The sequence below is a fragment of the Lepisma saccharinum genome, chromosome 15 (assembly GCF_977018435.1).
Source record: "Lepisma saccharinum chromosome 15, izLepSacc3.1, whole genome shotgun sequence".
Lineage (NCBI taxonomy): Eukaryota > Metazoa > Arthropoda > Insecta > Zygentoma > Lepismatidae > Lepisma > Lepisma saccharinum.
The window spans coordinates 25,047,743-25,069,673 of record NC_139243.1 but is presented as its reverse complement, the minus strand read 5'-3'; the positions used below and the strand labels follow the sequence as shown (position 1 = coordinate 25,069,673).

At 39.3% G+C, this 21,931-nt stretch overlaps 1 protein-coding gene across 2 annotated transcripts in view; it reads right to left on the bottom strand.

Annotated features, from left to right (window-relative positions):
• Positions 1–20,787, bottom strand: part of LOC145999427 (enoyl-CoA delta isomerase 1, mitochondrial-like) — a 53,542-nt gene extending 32,755 nt beyond the window's left edge. Inside the window, exons 1-2 of one of the 2 annotated variants that reach the window (XM_083136386.1) lie at positions 20,675–20,787; positions 6,297–6,481 (exon numbers count right to left, since the gene is read on the bottom strand). In XM_083136386.1, coding sequence (XP_082992512.1) covers positions 6,297–6,471 — 175 coding nt within the window. In that variant the 5' untranslated portion in view covers positions 6,472–6,481; positions 20,675–20,787. Of the gene's footprint in view, positions 1–6,296; positions 6,482–20,486; positions 20,535–20,674 lie in introns of those variants that run through there. The other variant, XM_083136387.1, reaches the window with a different exon arrangement.
• Between the last annotated feature and the right edge of the window lie 1,144 nt (positions 20,788–21,931).

The following is a 21,931-nucleotide window of genomic DNA, read 5'->3' as shown; positions in this document are numbered from 1 at the left end:
TGGGTCTCATTTGGTATACTTTCCACTTTAAGTAACCCCACAGAAAAAAAATCTGGAGATGTTAAATCAGGCGAGCGACTGGGCCATAAATCCTTGGATATTAGACGATCACCAAAAAATTCTCTCAGCATACGAAGAGATTCATTAGATGTATGGCAAGTTGCTCCTTCTTGTTGTAGCCAAGCATCACATTCGTCTTCTTCCAGGAGAGCAACGAATTGCATTATGAGATCCCCGTACACAGTGGTATCTACTGTTGTCTCAAAGAATAATGGTCCCACAATACGATGTCGCGATATTCCACACCATACACCGATTTTCGGAGAGTGCAAGGGTACTTCATTCAACTGAAGTGGGTTTTCTGTCGCCCAATGCCTGGAATTTTGGCTGTTGACATACCCATCCAATTGAAACCAGGCTTCGTCGCTAAAAAAAAACTTTATTCAGTACATTGACACCATTTTGTTGAACGAATGATTGAAACCAATGACAGTAACGCAACCGTGCCAGGACATCCACCGCTTTCAATTCATGAACAACACGAACTCTATATGGGTAAAATTTCAATTTCCGTATAGCCTTGTGAGCAGTTGACTTGTGTAAGTCCAATTCTGAGGCAAGCTTCTGAACAGACTTTTGTGGCGACGTCACCATTCTTTGTTCAACACGCTGCAGAACATCAGCTCCTAACACAGAAGGGCGCCCTGAACGTTGCCTGTCATGTACTGACCCAGTTTGGCGAAACCTTTGCACAAGATGAAAAATTAATGACTTATCTGGAGAGGGACTGGTCGGAAACTTGGCACTAAATGCTTCTCTTAAGCCAGAATATGACGATGTTCGGATATATTCTTCAACAATAAACACTCTTTCCTGTGTAGAATATGGCATTTTTAAAACACACACACGACGTCAGCATAAGTAGACACAATCTGGAATGCCGTTAGCGGCAAACAGCTAAGGTACAGAAAACATAACAATTGATACACGTTCTTCTGTACCCACATTTCAGGGTTGCAAGCTGTATGTAATTTATTGCATATGTTCGAGAATAACCAACTTTCTCCTTTTTCGTTATAAGTGCCTTAGTGTGATAGCCTCAGGTGAAACACATCTGTTAGTGACACGTGACAGCAACAGTGTTGCCAGTGTCCCTCGTAATATTGTGAAAACATCGATTTTTGGAACAGCCCATTTATTCCCTTGTGCAATGTTTTTGAAACTCCGTCAAAGTTCTTTTTCTGTCAAATTCAATAGATGGCCATCCAAATTGTTTTGTGAAATGTTGCAATAATTTACCTAGGTGAGTTCTGTGCATCAATACACACGATTTGCAATTTTTTTTTTCCGCCTTTGGCAACACTTTGCTTATTTGTTATTAAAACATGCATGTTCATACATATGTTTGCCTCTCTAAATTTTCCCAATATACAGGGCATTCTCTTGGCAGAAAGCGTTTCTTCTCATTCCATTTCGCTATTCCGTTATACGGTCGTAAACACCGGGTTGCGTGACTTTTTGGACACTCTGTATACCACGTGAGGCACCTAAAAGTACCACCTAAAATAGCGAAGAAACCAGAAACAGTAGCGATGTGAGGTTTGCGGGAAACAATATCAAATGGGGCTCGTAAATCGGAGGTATGGGGTGGGTCGAAAAATATCGACAAATGGGGCATCTGGACCAAAGTCATATTTTTTTTAATGGAACGATATACAATAACATGCATAATATAAAAGAGCACACGCAGAGAAACACAACGCCGTTGGTCTCATGCATCTACTGCACATAGGAACGAAGATATGGAAATGTGAAAATATGTAAACAAACTAACAAGTGGCCCACTTGACCGACAGTACCACGGCATGTAAGACTTCTCAGGTGCCTGACAGAACTGCCTTTACGCAGAGCAAGTTTTGATAGCAGGTCCACGAGATCGTGTTAGTTCATAGCAAGCAGTCGTAGTGGTAAGAGCGAAGATTATGGTGTTCACAAACATAGAAAAAGCGGACATGATCCTGATTTATGGGGAATGCCGAAAGAATGCCTCAGAAGCCTACCGTGTGTACGCAGAGAGATATCAGGACAGACGACAGCCATCTCGACGTCTGTTTGGTAAGTTATTTATTAAATTAAGAGATACCGGACGTGTAACACCATGAGCGCATGTGCGGAACAAGCCAACTACAGGTGAGGCAGGTGCAACAAATGTTCTCGCCGTTGTTGCTATGAATCCGCTCGTTAGCTCCCGTGAAATTGCCAGGGATGCTGGGATGAGTCAGCGAAGTGTATTGCGCATTCTGCACACACACAAGTTTCACCCATATCATATCTCCCTCCATCAGGAACTTCACGGGAATGATTTTGTGGATCGTGTTCGGTTTTGCACATGGATGTTACGACATGACACACCCGATTTGTCACGTATCCTCTTCACTGACGAGGCAACTTTTACCAATCATGGAAATGTCAACCTAAGGAACATGCACTATTGGTCGGTGACAAATCCACATTGGCTTCGCCAAGTGGAACGCCAGCGCCCATGGAGTGTGAACGTGTGGTGTGGTATAGTGGGTGAACATCTCATTGGCCCTTTTTTTATACAAGGGACACTGAATGCTGACGATACATACAGTTTTTACAACATGAACTGCCTGTACTATTGGAGGACATACCACTTCAGACAAGGAGGGAAATGTGGTACCAACATGACGGGTGCCCAGCTCACAGTGCAAGACGCGCTACAGCATGTGTGAAAAATACATTTCCAAATCGTTGGATTGGACGTGGAGGGCCTGTCAAATGGCCGGCTCGTTCCCCAGATTTGACACCGTTAGACTTTTTCCTGTGGGGAAAGCTGAAGGACATTGTCTACCGGGATGTGCCAACAACTCCAGAGGATATGCAACACCGCATTACTGCGGCCTGTAGGGACATTCCCCACGAGATGCTACATTCTGTGCAACGATCTTTGCGTGGGCGCCTCGTTGCCTGTATCGCAGCTGACGGCCACCACTTTGAACACACACTTTTACAGGTTTTCGCTTCTTACGCAGTGGTTCTTCGACATACTGTCATGGTCATTTTCATTATGCTGTAACACTGTCAAATACATGGTGCTGACGATGTCTACTGTATTTTTTCTTCCTTTAACACGTTCTGTCTTCATCTTGTCCAATGGCTTCCGATATCTCATACTTGTACATGCCGTGGTACTGATGGTCAAGTGGGCCACTTGTTAGTTTGTTTACATATTTTCACATGGCCATATCTTCATTCCTATGTACACAGTAGATGCATGAGACCAACGGCGTTGTGTTTCTCTGCGTGTGCTCTTTTATATTATGCATGTTATTGTATATCGTTCCATTTAAAAAATTATGACTTTGCTCCAGATGCCCCATTTGTCGATATTTTTCGACCCACCCCATACCTCCGATTTACGAGCCCCATTTGATATTATTGTTTCCCGCAAACCTCACATCGCTACTGTTTCTGGTTTCTTCGCTATTTTAGGTGGTACTTTTAGGTGCCTCACGCGGTATACTGTACTTCTATTAATAAAGGTCTTCAATACAGTGTATCAATATTGCAAAGTGTTCATATCTTGTTATAACATTACAACAGAAAAAGAAATAACAAAAAAAGACACATTTAGGCAAGATATGCAAAATAGGCACTAAATAGGCAAGCATAACCACTACAAACATGCAGTACTGGCCTCGGAACAAAAATGAAACGAATTTAAAATATTAAAGCATATGTTTTACTGCAAAAAATAAAAAAGACAAATAGGCAGAGATCCACTCTCTACTTATTATCCTTCTGTAAAAGTAATACTTTCTCACATTTCATTTACCTGAAATGGGCATAACCTCATCAAATATTTAGTGTACTATCAAAATTAACACTTTAGGTTAATTCGAGGTTATGTATGTAACTTGACTTTTGAATATTATACAAAAAGAAGAAGAAAGAATTTGAAAAAATGCTTATTTTTATTCAAGTTCAGGTCTACTTTATGCTGAAATAGTCTACTACAGTTTAAAGTTGAATCTTAACCACAATGTTCTCACAAGTGCTTGAATTTGAATTTGAATTAAAAATTTTGGGAGCGTCAGCACTTAGGCTATTTTGCTCCAGTCACATTATACGGGGGCCAGCCCCTTATCATTACAAATAACAACTCTAACGTTGCATAACTAAAAATCTTAAAATCTTCTGACTTCTGTTAAAAGCTGAGGCTGTAAATGGGCGCTCAGCACACACAAGGACAAAACACAGGACAACACACACAAAATTATACTGGCCATAGTGCCAGTCGCCAGATCCTCGTTAGTCTTTAGTCCAGGGTGCACTATGTGGAAGTGAGGTTGACTTTTGGGTGCCTATGTGGAAGGTACCCCTTACACCCCACAAGTGCTTGAAGTGGAAATTTCTAGCTGGGGGATGCTTTGTAACAATTTTGCTAGCTGGGAGATTCTACCCCCCCCCCACCCCTCCCCTCTTCACTGGGAAGTAAACTTGGAATTTTGCATCCCCACATCACAGTGTTTGACACTATGGTATCAGGGGGGCTGTAAGAAAGTATTTGTAATGTGGAAAAAAACTTTGAATCACATTTCAAGTTTTGGGAAATAATTGTGTTTTTTATGCTGATCATAATGATGAGGATGAATGATGATGATGATGATGATGAAAGTAATGAAGGGGAGGGGTCTACAGAGGAACACCAACATGCAGCATGAAACGTTCTTCACAACACAATAATAAAAATAAAGTATGCTAATTAATTGTTACAACTAGCCAATGAGAAAAACCTATAAATAAAATAATAACAATTTTTCTTGGATGTATGCATTGCTTGCATTGTACGAGGGGATATCAAAAAGTAATTGAGTAATTTTTTTACAGCCAAACGAAAATGTATTCACAAAAACTGAAATATACATGTGTGTGTCGCAACCTTTCCACAAGATGGCAGGTGTGTGCACCTCGCACATGCCAAGAGGCAGTTGTTTCAAAATAGCAGTTACGCTTGAGACGTTTGACACAGTTGAGCTGCGAAGTGTCATTCGGTTTCTGTGTTGCAGTGTATGGTGACACGTGCATGACATTCACAAATGTCTGTAACTGGTGTGCAAAGTTCAACGCAGGGCATGTAAATGTATTCGATGAACACCGCTCTGGACGGCATCGCACATCCCACTCACAGAGCAATGTTGACGGTGTAGAGGCATTGATTCAGGAGGACCGGCGGTCAACAATCCAAACAACAGCGAATGCAGTGGGCATTTCATATGGCAGTTCATACCCCATCATCCATGAAGAACTTGGGTATCGCAAAGTGTCAGCGAGAACTGTCCCCAGACAGCTCACACCACCACATATGGAGGACCATATGGGGTACAGTGTTGAGCATTTGCTCCGGTACCATAGGGCTGGAAACGCATTCCTCAACTGCATTGTTACCGAATTGTGTGTTTTTCATTACGCCCCTGAACAAAAGCGACAGAGTATGGTACGGAAACACACAAACTCGACCCCACCCAAAAAATTCAAGACAACCCCGTCTGCAGGAAGGTTTTGCTTACAATTTTCAGGACAGCCAGGGTGTCATTCTTGCTGATTTTGGGGCAAAAGGAGCATCTGTAAATGCTGCTACATATTGTGCCACACCGGATCGTCTATGAGCTGTTCTGCACCGTAAACGGCCAACAAAATCTCTGGAGAAGGTCATCTTCTCCATGACGATGCTCGTTCCCATGTGGCTGCATCAGTGATGGAAAAAGTCAATTCCTGGCATTGGAAAATTCTCAAGTATACAGTCCAGACCTGGCCCCATTAGACTTTCACCTGTTCGATCCATTGAAGGAACACCTTGCTGGCAAACACTTCAGCTGCGACAAGGAAGGTGTGACAGTCATGCATCCTTGGTTACGAATCCAGCTGAACAATTTCTACCGCATGGGCATCGAAAAATTAGTGTCACAGTGGGACAATTGTATAAATGTGAATGGATGTTATGTGGAAAAGTAGAGTAATGTTCAACCTTCAAAATGTATATTTCAGTTCTTGTGAATACACTTCCGTTTGGCTGTAATTACTTCTTGATATCCCCTCGAAGAATTATTTCTCTTGTAGTCTACGGTTGTTACAGGTATAAAAAGTTTTTGTTGTGACGTTTCAGGAGAACACACACTCCCTTCATCAGACATGTCTGTGTTTTTATGCTTGTAACAACCGTAAACTACAAGAGAAATAAATATAATAACAATAGCATTAACTTTACTCACCAGTTTCTTTTCTAAAACAAAAAGTCACTGTTCCATCTGAGAGATCATCAGTTTTGTCACAAAGTCTAGTTGGACAACATGACCTGCGTTGAACTTCAGTTGGGATACTTGTTCTAATACGTTTAAGCAAATGCATGCTTTTGTAATATCTGGCAACCTGCATTAGTGCCATCATAGTAAATTTCCTGCAAAATTATGTGAATTATTAGTTATGTATTAAATTAAATTGACTGATGACAAAATTTACAATCATGTAAAGGTTGTTTCATAAAGTGCGCAGGTTTTAAACCGCTTGTAATTTTTTGTTTAAAGGTTGGCAACACTGTTCTTATCATTTTTGTTATCTCTTCTCATTCCGATTATTAATTGAGCAATTTTTTTTTTCAGTTGAGTTGCCATGGAGCGGTTCATCATCGAGCAATGCGTCGTTATTTTGAAAACACATCACAGAAACGAGGAGTGGCCTGCTCTGGATGAACTGGATACCGTGGATATGTGATTTCCCGTTCTTTTCTATTGTTGTCGGGGTGCCAGGAATAAACATCCGTTACTAACAATGCATAGCTACCGCATAGTCGACAGTTTACGAACTGTCTCTGCATAGCACTCCCAGTTTCTGTAATGTATTTTTTAAAATACAGACGCGTTGCGATAGTTTACCGCTCCATGGCAACTCAACTGAACATCTGAAAAAAAAAATAATTGCTCAATTAATAATCGGAATGATAAGATATAACAAAAATGATAAGAACAGTGTTGCCAACCTTCAAACAAAAAAATGACAAGCGATTTAAAACCTGCGCACTTTATGAAACACCCTTCACAAATTAAAAGAATTACATAGAACCATATGTACAGCATACATTTATGAACCTGGAAACTTCAGTGGCGAAATCGATAGTTGACCACTTTACATGCACAGAGGTGTTTATCATATAATATTAGTAAAATAAATATCTACTAATAATAGTAATACTATAAATATTGGGTTGGTGCGAATGAAATGCCCGGCCCAGGTGTGTCATTGCAAAAGGCCAAAAAAATCAAAACTACAATATCTGGTTAGTCAAAATAGTCGCCGTCTGCAGCCACACACTTTTGCCATCGCTCAGCCAACAATTGGATTCCATGGCGAAAGAAGTGTGGAGTCTGCGACGCAAAGAACTCCTCAATGGCATGTTGCACCCCCCGATCATCAGCGAAAGTCTTCCCTATCAGGAAGTGATCAAGATGCTGGAAGAGATGGTAGTCAGTGGGAGGGAGGTAGGGAGAATATGCTGGATGAGGAAGGGTTTCATATTGAAACTCATGGAGAGCCTGCACCATCCTTTGCGCGACATGTGGGCGAGCATTGTCTGTGGACCATTGCTGGATGCTTGTGAAGAAGTTTGCAGTGCATTTCATGGAGTTCAGCACTGTAACGATCTGCATTGATGGTTTCACCTCGCCTGAGAAAGACATGATGGATCACACCCACCATAGACCACCATACCAGCAACAACACCTTCCGTGGGTGGAGTGGTGGTTTCGGAAACCATCCTGGATGTTGATCACGATCCAACCATTGTCCTAATCGTTTACGATTGTCATAGCAGATCCATTTTTCATCTGAAGTGACAATCCGATGCAGGAAACCATCCCGGTTAATCCTTACACTCAGAGAACTGCACACCTCCAGACGGCGAGTCTAGTTGACCGGTGTCAAGTCATGTGGTACACATGAGTCCAACTTTTTCACTTTACCGATCGCACGGAGCCGCCGAACGGCAGTGGTATGGTATATGCCTAACTCGTCTGCAATGCACGAACACTTTTCCAGGGGTCCGCTTCCACGGCGTTCCTGAGGAGCTCATCCGAACATGATGTTGGTCGATGGCCACGGGGCTCATTTTGCAATGCTGTGTCAACGGAACGAAATTTGACAAACCAGCAGCGAATGGTGTGTTAATATGCCATTCCTGGCCCAAATACACTGTTAATGTTTTTGGCGGCTTGCTGAGCAGAATGTCCCAGTTTGAATTCGTAAAGAAAAATCACTCGCAATTGTGTGCTCTCCATGGTGCACTTTCAGATGACCCTGTTCAGCAACATACTGCCTCCTGACTGTCTGGGTACTCCAGCCTCTTTGTTGGATGTATACAGAGTTTATGACGTTAGACACGTGACCTCAGTTAATCCCTGTGTTATGTTGTTGAGGTGAGTTTCCCACCAGACGTCAAAGCGGACATTTCATTCGCACCAACCCAATATTATTAGTAGATATTTTAATATTAATAACACAATTTTGTTATTATGATTACATGTGATCAAGGTGGATTAATTTAAATCTTGATTAAAATCAGGTTATTTTTTTTAAAAAAAAGAACACTGATTTAAATTACTTTAAACAAATAATTTATACAATAATGTACATATCAGAATCACTTCTTGTGAAAGTACATTAATATTGAAATCATTGAATGGTGCTTATTAGGCACTAAGAAATGAAAATAAAGGAAACAAAATATATATGTACTGACAGGGTGAAGCTCACACGAAAGAAAATGTAATATGTAAACTGAACACACACTTGCATTTCTCTTGATTTAAAATTCAATAACTTTTATGGCCAAAAACAGAAAAAAATTTGGGTAGAATAAAATGCAAAATACTACTCATGTTAAACCATAAATAGTGTCATTATCATTAAACTGTAAATAAGCATGACAGCTGATATTTTGCTAACTATCGTTAACAAAATTGTCAAAATTCAGCTACAAAGGCTATAAAAATATTTTAAGTTACAATTATATGGTACATCCAGAATATTCTATTTTCACTGGAAAAAAAGTTACTGAAATTATTATAGTTTCATTAACACACTTAACAAGTATTCCCATAGTACGAGGGTCACTATTTATATTTTGAGCCTTGGCAACACTGATTGAAGTTAGGTGCGATTTGACGTTTACACGGAATCGTCTGGCATTATTGACCATAACGTACTTCAAATGTTTTGTCAATAGCTTCATTTGTGTTGTTTATGTTGCCTTGGAGATTGTGCGACAACAATAAAATGGAATTAACTCGTGAACATTTTCGTGCGATGATTTTTTACGATTTTCGACGTGGATTATCAAGACAAGACAAGACATCGATCAACTTACTTCCACATTTGGCAATGAAGCCCCATCCTTTGCCACTGTGAAACGCTGGTATAACGAATTTAATCTTGGCCGCCATTCGCTCACCGACGAGATTCGCGAAGGTCGTCCAAAATCAGTTGTTGTTCAAGAAAACATTGATGCTGTGCAAAACCCAATACTGCAAGATCGTCATACTGTGAGATTGAGGCAACCGTAGGCATTAGTTCCACCAGCATATATAAAATATTACATGATCATTTAGCTGTGAGAAAGGTATGTTCTCGTTGGATCCCACACAATTTGACAAAAACTCAAAAAGACGCTCGCGTCAATTGGTGCAAACAAATGCTCAATAAATACAATCGTGGTGCTTCAAAAGACGTATATAAGATTGTAACAGGTGACGAATCATGGATATATGCATATGAGCCGGAACGTAAACAGCAGTCGACTGTATGGGTGTTTCAAGATGAACCCAATCCAACAAAAGTTGTTCGCGCTCGAAGCACATCGAAACAAATGGTCACCTGTTTTTCGGGAAAACTGGTCATGTGGGAACTGTGCCTTTAGAGGAACGTAGAACGGTCAACTCTGAATGGTACACAACAATTTGTTTGCCAGAGGTCTTCGGTCAAATACGGAAAACAAACAAACGCCGTCGGATCATTCTTCATCAAGACAATGCCAGCTGTCACACACATCTCGTCTAACAACCGACTTTATGAACACTCAAAAAATCGAATTGATGGGTCATCCGCCATACAGTCCTGATTTGGCACCCAATGACTTCTTCTTGTTCCCGAATGTAAGGAATAAATTGCGTGGACAACGATTTTCGTCGGCTGAAGATGCCGTTGATGCGTTCAAAAACCATATTATGGAGGTGTCTCAAGATTGGAAAAACTGCTTTGACAAATGGTTTCAACGAATGCAAAAGTGTATTGACCATAAAGGAGAATACTTCGAAAAACAATAAAGCAGTTTTCAATGCCAAATTCCTGTTTTTTCATTGTTAGGCTCAAAATATAAATAGTGACCCTCGTATCATGGATTTACGCACTTAAGAAAGTCAATTTTGAAAGTACTTGGGAAGGAAGAGACAAGTACAGTAGCAGCCACGTCACAAGGGAACAGAATGTATTGCAGTTTCTGCAACTACAAGAACAGGAGGATGACAACTACGGACTGCTCCTGTGGGAAGCCAATTTGTGGAACACTACCGTACATTTTACGTATGCCTTGTGCTCAAATCCCTCCCCTACCTCCCACCTCGCACCCACTTACCCCTCTGCTTAGCAGTGTCTCAAGTTGTCTGTCGGACATAAGGTAGCACTGTGGTAAGGAGGGTGTAAGCACTGATAGTCTTGATTTGGTTTGTTATGTTGTGCACCGTACGTCAATTTTACATAGCTGTGTAAAACGAGAAATATCTTTCACGTACGAGTAATTTTGACATTTCTAAATTCGATTTGGATACTTGGATTTAGAAAACGAACGTTTAGAAGCATGCACTACTTTCTTGTGACTTTAAAATTACATTTGTTCCTTATTTACAGCGTTGTGAATATTATTATTGTTTGCTTTTCATTGTTCGAACTTTTCACCTTCATTCTTAATGTACGAATGAGCTTGTCAAGCAAGACCTTCTCTTAAAATATTCTATGTTTAATAAAACCATGTTTATACATTTTAAAATGAAGAATAAAATTCCAATATAAGGAAAAATAAACAAAATAATGTTCACAATGAATAGAAATTTGTTTTCATGATGTAGAGGTTGTTTTAAAAATAGATTCCTTCATGTACGTAAAATTTACGTAGCGGTAGTTACACTGTAATATTGTAACACGGTAGTGTTCTAGGGTTAAGAAAATAAAAAAAATGCTTTAAATTTAAAAAATCATCAAAAATTATTTTTCAAAATAAAAATCATAATTTAAAAAAATGATACAATGAGTCAAATATCCTGTTGTCACTGTTGTAACACCTGTCACTGTTTACAAATGAATTTGTCAAGGTAGAGAAAAAGTTCCCTTCAGCAGGGACATCACAAGTTTATGATCCCTTCCCTTTGAGGAAAAGGGACTGTTATAAACAAATCTCTTCAGGCGAGGTGAGGGAAACTCTCCACAGATCTTGCCTGTGACCAGTGATTTTTTTTTTGTGGTGGATTTGCCCAGTTTCACACAGAATTTCACGTTCGCTAGTTGTGATGAAATCGCAGACGTGGTAACGCACGTGGTCAGAAGAGCACCAGCTGCACAGCTCACGATGTACACAGGACGATGTCTCTTGGGACACTGACTTATGAAGGTTGGTGCTCCCTGTGCCTGTGCGTGCAGTCTTGCGCTGCCATCTGTTGGCATGTTACAGAACTAGTCTCGAAACTTTTTGATGCATACTCGTATATACAGGCCCGTAGCCAGGCGGTGCCAGCCCCCTTGACATTAGGCAAAACTATTTTGTATTCTAATTTCTTTGAGGTGAAGAGTGAAAATGTAGACAGCACATATTATTTTGTTCACAAGTTTGCGAGGGATAAATTCACAAAACATGAACAGCATCTATTAGATTTGTTCATCTTCATTGTGAGCAGAAATCTAAGTACCGGCAAGTGTTTAGAAGTTTCTCTAGACTTTAGAAAGCTATTTCATAGGGGAGCTTCTTCTTCTGTAACTTCCCTGCCTCTATTGCAGCCTTTCGTTTGACAAATATCTGGGACTTTAACGTCATCATCCACATTCCTTCCACAGCCATGTCAAATGCCAACAGATCCATGGTTTTGGGAACGAAGAGGAGTTTTATTGCTTCGGCAGGGGTACGGTAGGCCCTATGATTGAAGTGAATATTGTACATTTCTACTTGTATGATATAAATACCTGTACCATCAAAAATAGTATAGTGTGTGTATTAAGGGATGGTGTCAGTAGCAGTCAATTAACACTTCAATAGATGTTTTAGAAGGTATAGAAAGAACTATAGTATTTGCATGATATTTCTAAATTTTATGTTTTATAATAACACAATGCCCCCCTTTTACATTCATTTAATACTGTTAAACTTTTTAAAACTGGACTTGGTTTACAAAGCCCCCTGATAACCCGTTAGCCCCACCCCCCACAAAGATCAATTCTAGCCGTGGGCCTGTGTATGTACAGTTTTAGATCTTTTTTAACATCCTTCATTTCCCCAATCAGAGATAAAATCACAGCCAGAAATGTAGGGTATTAGTACACACTGACAAAGGAGGACTAGTTAGGAGTTGACAAGTGTCTTGCCACCTCACCCCTTACCCTAAAACAGGCAGAGCGAGGGTGCCGTCGGTAGTCGGTACAGTGCCTTGAATAGGTAGTGTGGAAAACGACACAAAAACTGATTCCCGAGGTGGATGACAACATAGATGGCAGTGCAATTGGTACCACAACTAATTTTCTTATGAAATTAATACAGCTTAGTAAGTTTTTGGAATATGTTGTGTATATTTGTTTGTCTTCAAAGGCGGTAAGTGAATTGATGGAAACAGTTGTATTTGTGAAGTGATTTGCAGTCATGAAATGGCATTAATTTGGAAAGAAAAGTAAAATAAAATAAATAGCATGCGTAACACAAGAAGAAACATCGCAATATGATTCTGGATGTCAGGTGTTGGATTGTGTACTAGAGTTCATTTTTCTGTGTTATTAGAATATAAATAGCATCCTGGGAGATATTTCATACCGCAGCGACAAACCACAAGTGTAACTTGGAAGCGAGCAATCGGTAATCAATGCAGCCTTTCGAACTGTAGGGGCACAAGCTCTGACTGCACAGTTTCCTCAAGGAGATTTTAGACAAAAGCGGCATGCGACAAATGATTTCACACTAAAGCAACGTGGGTCCTTTGGTCCAAGGCAGCTTTTAGACTGAAGCGACACATGACACATGTCGCTTGGAAACGAGCCAATCGAGAGCAATGTTTCACACCATCAGTATGATGGGCAGCACAGACTGCGTTCTGTTGGTGAAATCCTCAAGCGACAAGTGCTGCGTGCCACTTCGGTGTGACCTCATCGTATCGCGCATGCACAAACAGCAAACCATGGCAAAACGTTATAAGCTATTGAGCAAATGGTCCGTTTGAGTGACACACAAGCAACAAATCGACACATGCAGCTTATCGGGGTCAACTAGATCTGTTGTTCGCAAAATTAGCAGCAAACGCTTGCTAATAGACTGAAGGCACCATGTTGCTTGCACATCATTGGGAACTCCCCTGTGGCACATCACTTCGGTCTGAGTACCCCTTCCCTTCCTTTAAGGAATTTTCTGACCAAAGTAACAAGCAGCACGTGAATGCGACACATGAACATGTGCTGATCGGTTTGCTGTTTGGACCCTCAAGCTTAATGAATGGTATTTTACAGTCTGGAAGTATCTGTGTCACTGGTCACATCAGAGTGAACATCCGGTATCGCTTGTCCCATTGGTCTGAAAGTTTCCTTACACTCATATCGATGGCACTAAGGGAGTTTTGTGGGTAAATATAAAAAATACAAATGCTTCAGTGTGTATTTCTTTAAAAGAAATGATGATGATAATAATAATAATAAAAACAATAATAATGAAACTAATTCATACACAAAAATTTACAGTTACCAAGAACATTCCACACGTATATTTTCTCCCATATTATTAATGAAAGTCACAATAACAGGACGTGGTCGAATATCATAGCAATTATCGCATTCATAGAAATACTTCATGTAAAAGAATCAGATGTTGCAGCAAAAACTCCATTTACTTCCAGACGAATACCACGTTGCCGTTCTATCACTAGTGCCTCTAGCGGATCATAATTCAGAGGAACCGACAGAGAACGCAGAATTGTCCTCTTTTCACACTACTTATTCAAGGCCCTGTAATGTCGGGGTGGACTTCCTTCCCTTCATCAGTTTTTTGAAGGTCACAAAAGATTCAGTCCAGTCCCTTTCTTTTTAATCTTCGTATCTTCATCACTCCCTCAAATACACCTGCTGCCCTCTGTGGCAGAGGTTAGCATAGCATGCTATGACACACCAGGGGTCCCGGGTTCAAATTCCAGCCAAGACTGTGGTATTTGAATTTCACAAAAACTAAAGAAAAAATCAAAATATGAAAAACACCATTCTTTTTTTTTTTTCAATACACATTTTAAAGACATCAATTGAGAATATGTGTGCCAAATTTCATAATCGGATGCCAATGGGCTTTTTTGTATTATAACATGTGTGAAATATCCTAAATTTGGACCCTCATGTTAAAACCCTAACTATAAGCTGAGTGGTTGATGGTGAAATCTTCAAATTAATATATTCTCTGTTCCTGTCTACTGTATATTTTGCAATTCACATCTTTATAGCCTACCGATTCATATATCCTGCACTTGTCAATATTTTATTTTCCTTTTAATAAGGATAGCCTATATTTAAAATCAAAATTACTGTCAATTTTTAAATACTAGTACAATTTAGTACTATTTAGCATGATTTCACAGTACAAAGAATACTGTACTTTGTCAAGAGACTGGCAATGCTGCTTGGTAGGGACAGGAGGAATTGACCATTAAATGTCGATAAAAATTATCTTACACACTTCTGAGTGTATAAATTCACTCTAAAAACTGAGTAGAGGCAATCTTTGACATTCACCCATGGGTGTCGGCAGGGAAGTAAAATGGATCTGTCCACTCACACAAACTTAGAAGTTGGCATCATTCATCTCAATTTACAAAGAAAACAGAAAGCTAGTTATTTTAATAGTTAATAATGGAAAAAAAGTTCAGTTAGTTATTATTCAAAGAGAATAACAAAAGAAAAATACATAAAATAAAAAAAACATTTAGTATAAAATACAAGAAACAGTTCATGTTTTCATGTTCTACCATTCCAATCAAAAAATAAATGGTTTCAGAACTTTGATAATTCCAAAAATTAGAGAGTTTAATGTGAGAGGTGACCGTAATATTTTGACCCAAATATGCGACATCTCAAGGAAGTCAGTTTAACCCCACCCCTTCCTGAAAAGTCAGATAGGTCTAACTATAGAATTATTGTTATTATTAATGTATTTTAATTATTATTTATTAAAGTATGGATCACATAAATGATGCATGATAAACAATTAATTAAATGTGACCTCCAGTTGTCAAGAGGTATTATTTATTATAATCTTAGTATGACTTTCAGGTCCCTTCTGAGCAACCTTTGATGTTTGTCCTACGCTGAAGTTTAGAAGTATTAGGTTAGTCAAAAAGTAAATGCAATGTTTTTCTTTTCTTCTGTAGGTTGGCTGTACAGCTTTCTGCGCTTGCAAGCCGATAGATAGCATCGTTGTCTTCGCCTGTGGCAGGTTACAGCGTCATCACTTCAGTTCGCTCTGCAGTGTTGCCAAATAAACATGGCTGCGCCACTGTCCGTGTGCACCACAGAAGAACAGGGTTCTGTAATCCGTTTTTTGTGGTCTGAAGGTGTGCCAGGAGCTGAAATCCATAGAAGACTTTCAGCACAATACGGTGACAATGTCTTACCGCTGCGAAGTGTTTACCAGTGGATTAAAAAGTTCAAAAGTGGTCGAACAAGTGTGAAGGACGAGGAAAGAGCAGGTCTCCAGCCACATCCACTACTGATGACAACATTGAGCAAGTCCGTGAGCTGGTTCTGAATAACCGACGAGTGTCTGTTGATGAAGTGACAAACCATTTGCACATTAGTCATGGTTCTGCATATGAAATTATACATAACAGGCTCAACTTTCATAAAGTCTGTGCGAGATGGGTCCCTAAAGAACTCACTGACGAGAACAAGCGAAATCGTGTGAGAATCTGTCAGCAATTATTGAACAGACATGCTAACAAAGGTGAAGACTTTTTAAAACGAATCATCACTGGAGATAAAACATGGATCCACCACTTCGAACCTGAGAGCAAACGCCAGAGCATGGAATGGAAACACCCTGAATCTCCAGTGGAAAAAAAAAAGTCAAGCGTCAACACTCTGCAGGAAAAGTGATGCTCACACTTTTGGGACTCAGAAGGGGTAATTATGAAACATTATGTGGAAAAGGGGACAACAACAAACAGTGAACGATACAGTGATATGCTTTCGAATAAGTTGAAGCCTGCAATTCTAAGCAAACGACAAGGTCGATTGTCGGAAGGCATTCTTTTGTTGCATGACAACGTGCGTCCCCATACCGCCGCCAACACCGCTCCAACTCTTCAGAATCTGGGCTTTGAGGTGTTAGAGCATCTTGCATACAGTCCCGATCTCGCCCCGTCGGATTACCATCTGTTCGGTCCCCTTAAAGATGCTTTAAGAGGCCGTCGATTCGACACAGATCACCAGGTGAAGGAAGCGGTGCATACGTGGCTTGCTGCTCAACCCAAAACCTTTTTTTCTCAGGTATCGGAAAGCTTGTGGAACGTTGGACCAAGTGTATTGAAGTTGAGGGGGACTATGTTGGAAAATTATATCATTGTAAGTTTTCTATTGTTGCTGTGAAAAATAAAAAAATGATTGCATTTACTTTTTGACTGACCTAATATTTATTAAAAGAACCAATCTTCTTGAGAACAACTTTCTTCTTCACCAACCATTCATGAAACTCCCCACATATTGGATGCACAAAGCAAGATATGTATTTTGAGTTTGTGTCAAGATCAGTGATGTGCCGTAGACTATAAGTTTACGTCCATGGTGTCCTTTGATAAGTTATCACCTTTCACCATGTTGTTTACATAGATTACGTCATCTATGTGTATAAAATTGTCTGCGTGTAGAATGTAGACTATCGTTGTTTACATGTAGACACACATTACTGGTCAAGATGCAGGAATTTTAATTCTAGTAGCAGGTCCGTATTCAAACTACATATATACTTCTTGGCCATAATTATTCATTGCTCTACAAATAGCGGAACACACACAAAGCAATATACCCCCAGGATGCGAGCTAACTTAAAACAGAGAACTGTTTGCTGCCCACATATTTTCGACAACAATGGAACATTCTGATTGTCATGAAGTGCTTGAAACACAGTCCAGCTGTTTCCGCGTAACTTTCAATGCTCCAAGTTAAATCATTCACACTAACCATAAAGCATAACATGAAAAATAAAGATAAGTATTATCACTAGAGAGAGCAATGAATGTAACTACCTCACTACAACTATTGAAATTTCCGACAGTCTTATGAGAAAGAAATGGAACCTAAATGCCCAATCTCACAAGCATTGCAAAAAAAAAAAAAAAAAAAGTAGTACCTTACAAGTGAGCATGTGTTTTCTCTACACTGTGAAGAATCATGAAACCTGGTTAAATTAGTGAAAGCATCTGCATTTTCCATAAAAAAAGTATTTTGCATTCATAGATTAAAGAAAAAGTAGCGCAGAATAATGGAAACAATTGTGAAAGTAAATTTGAATCTTTCTGAAAGTAATAAGCACTCTTTATAAAGATATGTGTTTACATGGAGATAGGTAATTTACTCTGATAAGCTTACTTTTCATTTTTCTGTGCAAATTTTCCTCTATTTCACCACCTGTCTGGTGGCTTCGTCAGGAGTGTACTCACCAGACGGGTAGCAAAATCGATTGTGAGGAAAATTTGCGCGGAAAAATGAAAAGTAAGCTTAGCAGAGTAAACTACTCTTTATAGTTCCAAAAAGTCCCATTCATCAGGAAAAAGATGATGTAAAAGGTACCCTATGCCAACATTCCTGCTTCCCATCAACAAACCATTCCACAGTCTACTGCTGACATGAGGCTCGAATCAATAACATGATGAGATGCTGAAAAGCATTTAGGGAAATTACTGTAATGCTAAGAGCCCTAAACCTGGTCCGCCTAATATAACTATGAAAATATTTAGAGATTTTCTATGAATACTAAGAGTGTTCAAACTGACTTGCCTAACTTAACTATGAAACCCCTTCACACCACATAAATGTGATCTACATTGCAGCAAGAGTCCGTAACCAAGACAGCAGTAAACAAATGGCTGGTTGCAAGAGAAGAAACATATGGGAGTATATGGAAGTGAAAAACCATTATTAAGCAAACACACAGTAAGTAATCACTAAAACTCTGAAGTGTGTGTTAACAGACATAAATAGATTGGTTTGATTTGGTGTTTTAAGTCCACTTTGTGCACAGTAAGGCTAATTGGGACTGGGCCTACAGTTTAAAGTGGATCCGAACCACTATGTGCCTCCACTGGGTATCAAACACGGGACCCCTTGATTACAAGGCAACAACGCAACCACTGCACCATTGGGGAGGCACTAGACATAAATAGAAATCGAACCATGAAATGATGAAAAAAAAATGCCTGCATACCATGATGAAATCTGAATTAAACAATCGGATATTGGTATAATTTAACAATACAGGGAATTTATCAAATTTGTTTGAAATTTGGGATACTTACTAATTTGGGGCTCATAATCACGAATCTGCACTTAAAATTTGGCCCTTATTTGGGGGCAGGTGAATCTGGCCAATTTCTAACATGCCTTTAACAGGGACTCTATAGAGAAAGCCGGGGAGCCGGAGCGGAGCGGAGGCAGGGCTCCGCTAGCGGTTGGGGGCGGTAGGTCAATTACCCCAGGGGCGAAGCCCGGAATCTGTGGGAAATTTGGAAATCGAGGGTGTAGAAATAAGAACATAATTTAGATTATTTTCCTACTTCCACGTGTGAGGGGGCCAAAATTAGTGAGTATGCCGAATTTCAAACAAAATGGAGAAATTCCCGGTATAGTAAAATCGCTCCGGACGTTGGTCCACAAGTTCATTATTGTAAAACTGATTACAGCACTCAAAGATACTTGAATAAAGCTTATATTTTCCAGTTAAAAACAATGTTTGCTTGTTTAATTTGTAATGAGATCTAAGTTTAGTAAAGCTAACCACTTTACTATTCTACTTGAACATGAATAATATAACTATGTAATAAAAATAAACAGAACAGGCAAGGATGAACTGAAGCAACTTAGGTTGTTTATCACCTCAGTGTTTGGGGGGGGGCATTTATTACATATGTATAAAACTTAATAATAATAATACATAAACATTGAACAACTTCTTAGTCCTTTTTCAATGATTATTGTACGTGTAAGCAAGCAAATTAAATTCTCTGGGTGTATCAGCAATTTGGCCTATTTGCACCATCAAAGTAGGGTGACCAGATTTTCTGAACAGAAAAGCAGGACATCCATGGATGCGTACGAGGGGGAGAGGGGGTGCAGCTATAACTAAAAGAGCACAGGGACAAGTAAACCCTGCTCCCTCCTTTGGCAAAGGAAAGATCATGCTGCTTATATGTCTCCTGAAATATTACACAATTCTCTTTCATCTGTTTTCTTCTTGATTTGATTTTTGTTATTTAATGTCGCTTGGGTTGGGATTCGATTCCAGGACCCCTGGCATCCTAGCGTTCAACCGCTCCACCAGGGAGGTCTTCCCTTTCATTATTTCATTTCTGTCTTTTCGTTCATCCTCTTGTTTAACTTTTTAACTTTACATATTGACCTTTCTATGTCCTATCTTCTTACTTTTTTTTTTATTTTCTTACTTCCTTACCATACAACATCCATACACTGTGAAATAATATTAAAATATTAATCAATACTGAGAATATAATTGTCTTATATAAATATAAACGTACGGAAATATAAACCTTACAGAAAGAAGAAAGTTCCGAGCGAAGCGAGCGTAAATTTTTTTTAGATCTACAAGTATTTCTATGCAAACTAACAAGGCACTAACAGTTTCACAGAGTTAAACAATTCGTCTGAATATTTTGCAGGACGCTGTTGAAAAGTAGGACATATTTGTTTGTTTGGAGTAGCATCGCAGACCGCAGGACATGACCCTGAAAAAAAAAGGACTGTCCTTGCGAGAATCAGTACGTCTGGTCACCCTACATCAAAGTATATTGTGGAGGAAGGTCTCCGAACATCCATAACTACAATCACCAGAATATACAATACACTACATATTTATTTATTTTCTATCATACACATCAGTACTACAAATATAAATATCTGCTTACCTTTATACTTCTAGCACAAAAACAGACAAAAAAAATAACACTTTAGTATATATTTGTATATCGTAACTTAACCTCTTGCACCTTCATTTGTGCTCTAAAAGCAAGTCATTGCCGACGAATATGTAAATGTAAAATTTGCATAGGAGAAAAAAATCAAATTCACTAATACATATCCGGGATATACTTACAATTATTGTACATGATTGAAAGATTTACAATAAGTTCTGACTTATATTAGTATAATTACAAAGCAAATACATTTCACACAATTTGCCATTCAACCAAATTTACCGCAAATCTACTGCTACTACAACAAAGTATTTCCTATATGTCCTGTACTCTCATACAGAAAACATACTTTAATACCACAAAATTATAAATGATAACGATGGAAGGATAAACATTATCTTGAAATACCATACAGTTCTTAACAAAATAGCATACAAGATTAATGAATTATAATTTTATGAACATTATTTTAGTGGTACCTTGTCGGTACAGGACTAATTGTTATACCACAGTCACATGGAAGATGCGGGGTCTCTCTTAACGCACAACGCGACAGCTACCTTGTGTTCTGACGTCACACGAGTCATGCCTACGTTGTTGCGCTATGTATTTCATGCGTATTTACGCTATTCGCGATTAAAATTACCACCTGAGCGATAGTGTCGCTTCCAATATGGCCGCTCTACGTAGGATAGATCTGTGTTTACATTCAGTAGTAGTACGTAAGGAGTTCAACTGGAACCTTGACAGGATCAAGACGTACGTACGCAGATCCTCGCGCAGTGGTTACACGTTCAACTAGTCCTCGCGATTTTGCTACCAAGTGATAGTGTAGCGAACAGGTATTGTATAGGAACACATACCGCGTGGTTTAATAGAACAGTGATACGTATACCTTCACCCGGGTAGCCGGCCCGAACGGCCATGGACGGGAACGAATTCCCCGGACACCGACAATTCGCGATTAAAATTAACCGATATGCCATCTGGTGGGATTTCCAGGAAGTACTCTAAGTAGGATACGTTGTGTTGAAGTCGTTTAAAGCATGGGGAATATGCGAGAGAGTAAGGTCTACTGTTCAGTTGTTTTTTTTTGCTCTAAATCGTTTTATGGGTCAGAACAAATTAAAAGTTTTCATGCGTTTCCACCCCGTGGAATCAAGAAAATGAAATTTGTTAATAAATCAGCGAAAACGTAATTGACAGAAGATTGGTATGGGGGATATAACACTGTAATCCGGCAAGGAAATTACGAAGAATACACGAGTCTGCTTACTTTATTTTTCGAGAGATAAATATATATTACCATGAAAGTAAAGTTTTAAATTGTACTTTATAAATAAAGCTTTTTTTTTTCGAAAAATCATGAAGCGTCTTGCCCAATGCGTCCATGTATTACCGGTATTACGTATGTGCGAAATTTGGAACAGGTGCAA